The sequence below is a fragment of the Cornus florida genome, unplaced genomic scaffold (assembly GCF_030987335.1).
Source record: "Cornus florida cultivar Cherokee Brave unplaced genomic scaffold, ASM3098733v1 CherokeeBrave_3.0.0_Hap2_Chr01, whole genome shotgun sequence".
NCBI lineage: Eukaryota > Viridiplantae > Streptophyta > Magnoliopsida > Cornales > Cornaceae > Cornus > Cornus florida.
In genome coordinates this window covers 30,978,851-30,986,785 of record NW_026775571.1, presented here as the reverse complement: position 1 = coordinate 30,986,785, position 7,935 = coordinate 30,978,851, and the positions used below count along the sequence as shown (strand labels likewise).

The window sequence follows — 7,935 nt, the reverse complement described above, 5'->3', positions numbered from 1 at the left end:
AAAAATATCTCTCAAAAGGCTCTCTAAAAAAATTGAATTTGTGTTCCAAAAGCCATGCTCAATGTTGAATAAAAGAGAGATTATATAGAAGTTTGGAATACCTAAGAATACTTAGAAATCTAGTCAAATTCATGCATAAGATTTTGGAAGGAAGTCTAAACCAAATAGGAATCAAAACAGACCAGGAAGGTAAGTTACCAAAACGAATCAGGAGACCTTGAATCGGTTCATGGTGATTGAGCTAGTTCAAGTTGGCCAGTAAGTTTTTGAAAAAAAATAATATAAACATTTTGTGATGCTTGAACCGGTTCAGGGTGGTTGAACCATTTCAAGTTGGGCAGACTTAAATTAAAAAAAAAAAAATCCTCAAAAGCTGAACATGTTCTAAAATTCTTGAACCAGTTCAAGTTGGGCAGAATGTAAATACTTCCTAAAAACCTGTGTTTCAAACTTTCAAAACTTCCTAAGTGTTCTCATACACTCACATACCTTTCTAAAGCATTGTTCTCTTTATCCCGGAGTGTAAATAAGCATGAACACATGAACTTCTTCAAATTTGCTTCCGATCTTCAATCTTGAAATTCTGAACTGAAATTTTATAACTCGATCGGAATTGTTTTGACATCGAAATTAGCCAATTACGAAATATATATCTCACACTAGGTGTAGCTATGTTGGACTTGTTGTTTCTACATGGGGGTTGAAGTGATAATATTTTCTATTAACAGATTGCCCATCTCTTTTTTGCTTTTGAGTTAAGCTAAGGATGAGTTACATAAAGTTAGGTTTTAGAAGTTTTTCTGTCTTAAACAGTTCGTATAAGAGTTGATTGAATTGAAACTACAAAAGCTATGCAATATTATAAATTTAGTTCATTTATATTGAGGTCAATTGCTTTTTTGTTGATCATTGATGATGCCAACTTGAGTTCACCCCATCAGTAACCTGTTTGGTGCCAACTTGAGTTCACTTCATCAGAAAAAAAGGGTTTTAGCTGCCTTCAACACAAGTCCCACTAGGCTTGCATGCCAAGATGTGTTTGGGCATAAATTTTTTTTTTATTTTTTATTCAGAGTGACGGCATAGTCCACTTTCCAAACACAGTATAAGGCGCAGAAAGTTCTTAGGATATGCTCAGCTGTATTGAATTGAAATCTTGAAATTGGAGAAAATTAATTTAGCAAATTAAATTAAAATTTTCTCTAATTACCAATTTCAATTCTAAAGCACCAATTTCATGCAGTTGAATACACTCTAAATATTTTGTAAAGGAAACTGGGAAATTCGATGCTTCATTAAATGTAACCTTGTTTCTTTTTCCTGATTAAATGTAAACTGGCTACAAACTAATTGAGAATTAAAATGCAATCTAAGGGCTTAATTGAAAAGTACTAGATTACATTACTATTAAGGAAAATTAAGTAAAGAGCTCTTTTTATAAGAGGATCTTCAATTTGTACATCTTACAACCAAATGTTGTAATCTAGTGGAAATCTGAATTGGTCAAGTGGGTGGGGGTGTGGGTGTGAGTGTGTTTTTTTATCAAGATGAAAAAAAAAAAAAAGAAAAGAACCGGCGATCTTATATTTATATCAACTGCCATGTTTTTCTCCTAAATGTTCTCTAAATGTCACCATGCATATTTGATTCTTCTTGCTACATTTACTCGCATAGTCATGACCAAAGTGCCATGTCATCGCCATATGGCATATGGTCGGTTGAAATGACCTCTTTGGTAGCTTCGTCCAGTTGTAGTCGTGGATTCATTCAGCTTGAGTTGTACAACAAGAATGTTTTTACGTACATGAAGACCTAAGGCATGGCTTCGTTCAGTTTTAGTTGTAAAAAAAGAATGCTTTTCCGTACATGAAGACATAAGGCATATTCGATATATATGAGGTTCATGTACAAGAATTATATTATTAGATAAACCATTTTATTACGTAAGTAATGACCCAAGAGGGGGAGGGTGAATTGGGTCTTGGCCAAAATTTGCAATCTAATTCAATTATATGATTTGTGTTAATGATAATTAAATAAAAATAAAAACAAATAATCTATTATAGACAAATGAAAGTAAAGAGATAAGGAGAGAAAATGAAACATATAATGCTGTAACATGCTACAACATTCACGCCGAGATCCATGCCTCAAGTTCTTTAGGTTTGTCATTCGTGAAATCAAAATACCATTGATCCAGCTTCAAACATTTATTAATTTGTAGTCAATGTCTTGAAACAAAAAAAAAAAATAAAAAAAAGCTTTTGTTAAACAATACGAAGATTTGAATGAGACGAGATCTCACTTTCGCAGTGGTAGAAAGTGAGATCTCTTGTTATTAGTTTTCCTTCTTCCATCTTTTCCACCTGTGTCAATCTTCCTATTCTTGCAGTAGATTTTAAGCTTTATGTGGAGGAAGAAGCCACTTGGAACCCTCTATAAAGCCAAGGCTGATATAGGGTTTAACGTCTGCATCACTTAGCTGCTTCGAGAATTTAGCTCTTCCTCCAGGATTGGACCCTGGACCCGTGTTCTTGAATTCTACGAAAGTAACCGTCCTGCAATTAAATCCGTCATTACCTTTTCATTAGTAGCAATATAAATATGTACGTAAATTATATATAGGAACATAGTTTTGCATAGTACAATTCATCATGTTATACAATAATGGACAACCCTTGGGTCTAAAGTTCGCTCTTCTGGTGTGCAAACAATTCCTTGAGGAGGGTGTGTGAGTATCAATTAGGAAAAAAAAAATAATAGCCAACCCAGGTCAAACCTCCAATTAACAATATAGTTAGAAATAATTGGTCTCAAAAATTGAAAAACTGATAACTTATAGAGAAATTACATATGTATATCAATATTTAATGTATATATAAGATGATGACTCACTTTTCATCTTTGTTATTCCATCCTTCAGGCTTGATCACATCGCTCATTTCAGTGTAGGCAAAAGCCACCTTGGCGAAAGGCTTCCAAGCTCTGCCTAAGTCAGCATTTCTGCCTGTGCCAGTAATTTTGCAATGAACGAATGAGAAGCCGGAATCTTCATTAGCGGTCTGTCTTCCTTGTGCCGTAATAAATGCCTGAGGGAATTCTATCACATGTATTTCTGTGTTCTGCATCAAAAAATTCCATTACATTGTTAATCTATTAAGAAAAAAATCAATGTATGTGCATACCTTTAATCATAGGAAAAAAAATTAAATTTTAGTTATCAAACATAAAAACAATTGTTTGTTATGGTGTTGCAATGATTTAAATGAAATCATTGGTCACTTTTATTAATATATTTTCTTTTGAAAATTCAAGCTAATTATCATTATTATTTTATATTATTAATTGTTTATTGTTAGAGATTAATTCTTGATACTAACCACGTAAAGAGATTTTCCAGTGCCATAGATGAAATCGCCGATTCCTTCAATGTAGCAGTTCTGAAAGAAATGTTTGCCTTTGTCATCACAAAGTGTGTCTTGAAATCCAAGGAATCTGCAGTTATAGAATGAGGCCTTGTCCCCGGAGATTCTGAGCGCGACTGCCTGTGCCTGTTGTCCGGGCTTCGGCCTTGGTGCCGAATTCTGAAACACCAACACACAGGAATTCACACTAATCAATAAAGAAGAGAGGAAAACAAATTGTGTATTGTGTAAGTGTAAATATACATACATATATATATATACACACACGGACCTTAAAAATTACACCGGTAGCACTGAAGTAATCAGACTCAACTATCACACTAGCACACATCATAGTTCCTTTGGCTGCTCCTGTATCGCCAAAAACCAAAGTTGGCATATTCTTTGGATCACTAGCTAACAAGGTGACAAATGGCTTCTTTTTATCAATGATGATTTTCTCGGTATAAATTCCGGGCGCAATTGAGATGATCACCCGTTGAGTATTTCCATCTGGGATTTTCTTAATTGCATCCATCACCGTCTTGAATTCGCCATCTTTACCCACCTTCATCACTTTGGGATTGTTCTCAGCCTGCACAAGGGGAGGGTCCAAACCGTTCGTCCGCTCCTTGTGCGGTTTCACATTGGTCTGAAACCAACTGTCCACTTGGGCCCTCTCCACCGGGATTGGTGGAGTGTTGTCCGGTACGGGGACGGGGACGGCAGTGGTGGAGAAAATGCTGAGAATAATTGTAAATATGACGGCGAATGTCTTTTTCGCCGCCATGTTATATGTGTTGGTCTTTTCTCTTAATTCTTAATTTTCTTGTGTGTGTCTATATATATATATATGTGTATATGTTAGGCTATACAGCTGGAAGGAGAGAAAAATTTGAAATATGTGATATAGAGGATTTTTCGCTCGTGACACAGTCCATCAAAATGCCCTCCATGTATTATGAATGATCAGAATTAAGGATTATTTTCGGCCACCTCCACTGATAATATGTTGGTATAGGCTTATAGTATTTGATAGAGATGGGCATTTCATCAAAAGTTGTCTAATTGCATTGACTATTGATAGAATTTACCAATTGACCATGGATTTGGATTGACGCCAAACCCATTTAAATATTTGGATCGGTAGAAAAGTAATTTGAGATGAAAAAGAATTATTCTCCATGCATAAAGATTTTTTTTTTTTCGATTTACACTTGTCAATATTTTTGGAAGTGGGACGTTGGGTTGCTGAGATGGGGTCTGCATTTGTAATGGCCCCAAAAATCTACGTGTCAAAACACTTAGTTGCACGACTGCGTACTTTTTTATTCCCATCAACATTCATCTCAAATAAACTAAAATTTAATTAGCTAAATCTCTTTTTTGCTTTTGGGTTAAGCTAAGGTTGAGTTACATGAAGTTAGGGCATAGAAGTTTTGCTTTCTTGAACACTCCGAATAGGATGATTGAATGGAAACTACCAAAGCTATGCAATCTTATAAATTTAGTTCATCTATATATTTTTAGTTTTCTAATTGATGATGCCAACTTGAGTTCATTCCATCAGTAACCTATTTGGTAACTAATCTTCCTTAGAAAAAAGGGGGTTTAAGCTGCTTTCAACACTAGTTCTGCCCGGTTTTCATGCCAAAATGTGTTTGGGTATAATTTTATTTTTTAAGAGTGACGACAGAGTCTACTTTACAAACGTGCAGAAAGTTCTTAGGCTATGTTCACTGTATGGAATTGGAACTTAGAATTAGAGAAAATTAACTCAGCAATTTGAACTAAACTTTTCTTCAATTCCAATTCCAAGACTTCAATCCCATGCAGCCGAGCACACGTACCCTTGATATTTTGTAAAGGAAACTATGGTAGAAAATTAACTGGGAAATTCAATGCTTCATTAAATGTAAATTTTTTTCTTTTTCCTGATTAAATGAAAACTGGCTACAAAATAATTGAGAATTGAAATGCAATCTAAGGGCTGAATTGAAAAGTATTAGATTATTTTGAAAGATATAAAATTTGAAGAGAGAAATTAAACTTAGATTATTTTGAAAGATATAAAATTTGAAGAGAGAAATTAAACTATGAATAATACAAGAATATAATGTGGTTCAACCACTATAACTTACATCCACATACATGGATTGCGTTTGGACGCTCAGCCTTTCGTTCGGACGCCCAAGACCACAAGCCATGCCAACAAGAGGCCAGCGCGCCATGACAAGCCTATGGACACTCAGCGTCCGAACACCATTCCTTGCATCCGGACACACACCTGCGAACTTTGAGCAGATTTGAAATTTCAGGTACTTTTCTCCCTCCTCTCTACATGAATGCACGATTTTTAGGGGTTTTGAACCTGATTATGCTAGAAGGGGTTACATACACATGTATAATGATGTATCTCGGATCATATATCATTTTGAGAATTCAAATTTTGTAAATTTCTAGAGAGAAAGTGAAGAATAGCTAGGGTTCTTGAGTGTTCTTGGGCGTGGCTGCTATGGAGCTGAAGATGGAGGCTTCCTCTTCAACCATTGGAGCTTCAACCACCACCAGGATGAGCTAAATTCCCTCATAAGGTATTAAGGTAGCCCTGATCAAAGTAGTCATGTAGTCTTTGTAATTTAGTTTGGGGAATATTATTGTATGTGATGAGTTTCATGAATAAGAAGAAAATGTATTTTCAATTTGTGTATTTACATTAAATTGAGGTATGATCTGGGCAGAATATATATATATATATATATATATATATATATATATATATGTAAGTATATACACCATGTAATTTTTGTCTTAGAACTATGATTATATATTTATATTCTTGATATCTTTATAAGTGACAATGAAGATTGAGTTTATGAAATGGGATTATAGGCATGTTATGTATGAATTTAGATAGATTATGCCAAGGGAAGATGGACTATGCTACACCCCTAGATTAATGTAGTTAGGTAGATAGTTTATGCCAACTAAAGATAGTCTATGCCAGAGAATTGATTTCTTGTGCTAAAATATGTAATGTCAAGACCTTGATAAGCCATGCCTAGGGAAGATGGCTCATACCACACCCTAGTTTAGGTGGATGAACCATGTCAACCGCAGATGGGTTATGCTTAGTATTGAATTGTATAAATTTCTAGAAAATTATTGTAGTTGTTTTCTACTTCTACACTTTAACTTTACATGTGGTTGTTTCCCCAAGTTAATTACATTAAAGCATGATTACAAGGTCTTGCTGAACTCAATTCCCTAGCCTCCCTTTAATTGTTATTTTAATCTTTGAATTCGAATCAGTTTTATTTAATTTTTATGCAAGCAACAAATAAACAACAAATCTTCAAACCATATTTTGTGACATTAACAAACATAAAATTAGTCGTTGAAATCTGATTGCCATAAGCTTCGCAATCTTCTTAAATCGATACCCATATTTAACTGTTTTCTTTGTGAATTCGTGCTTTAGTTAGTGGTTTATTATTGACGCCCCGCTTGGACGCATATAACTCCTCTATTCCACATGAGGTGTGCTCTATTTGCTCTAATCCTTCACATCTTGTTGAAAATTGTCCTCTAACAAGGCAATCTTCTGAACTCGCCTAAGAGCAAGCCAATGCCACATTCTTCAAACCAGGTTATAATCCATATTCAAATAATTATAACTTGGGATGGAGAGATCATCCAAATATATCATGATGGAATCAAAGCCAAGGTAACACTATCCCACAATCTTAGGGATAGTTTCAAATCAATCCAATTCTCAGCCCCTAAATAATTCTTTCAATCAATCATATGTTTATCGTCCTCCTTAATTTTGAAATCAAGCTAATCAAGCTCCTCCTCCTCCTCCAAAAAATTATTACTCCACTCTCATTCTCAGGCCATAGCTAAGTTAGAAGCTCAAGTTAGGCAAATAGCTAGTACTTTATCTCATAAAGAGAATGAGAAGCTACCTAGTCAACTTGTGGCTAACCCAAAAGGGCAAACTTACGTGATTTATGACACTAATCCTTTAAGTAATCATCATGAGCAATTTCAGGCAATCGCCACATTGAGGAGTGGAAAAGTCATACACCAACGTTTCAGAATGATTGGGCGCCCTTCAAACGTATGAATCCTTCATAAAACCATCTGACTATCCTCTGCGTTGTCAAACCTAACCATGAAAAAACCTTGCTTTAGATACAGTAGCGTATTATTCTTCGACCAACGTCGTTCCACAAATGATTTAAACCTATGATAGAAAGGTCATTTCCCATTATGTAGCCTACAACAGAATTCTTCCAATAATCAATCTTTGTCGAAACATCAGAGAGAGGAATAGAGACCTTAGTTCCTCAATTACATTCATGGTACGTCAAGTTCTTGAATGGTTTTGCGTCGGAGGCCATAAAGAAGTTGGTCCATGGAGGACTTACAGGGGTTGATAACCGGGCCGGAGAGCCCACCGATGACTGGGAGGAGGTCTGGCCCTCCTCTATTGCATGCATGCCTGTGATACCCCCAGATTTTCAGA

General features: G+C 35.3%; 1 protein-coding gene across 1 annotated transcript; it reads right to left on the bottom strand.

Moving 5' to 3' along the window:
* Nucleotides 1–2,094: 2,094 nt before the first annotated feature.
* On the bottom strand, nucleotides 2,095–4,207 carry LOC132293155 (pectinesterase 1-like). Its single transcript, XM_059790538.1, has 4 exons — nucleotides 3,697–4,207; nucleotides 3,381–3,584; nucleotides 2,896–3,122; nucleotides 2,095–2,558 (listed from the first exon to the last, which is right to left on the bottom strand). Exons 1-4 carry the CDS (start codon nucleotides 4,192–4,194, stop codon nucleotides 2,399–2,401), a joined length of 1,089 nt encoding a protein of 362 aa, XP_059646521.1. The 5' UTR covers nucleotides 4,195–4,207; the 3' UTR covers nucleotides 2,095–2,398.
* Between the last annotated feature and the right edge of the window lie 3,728 nt (nucleotides 4,208–7,935).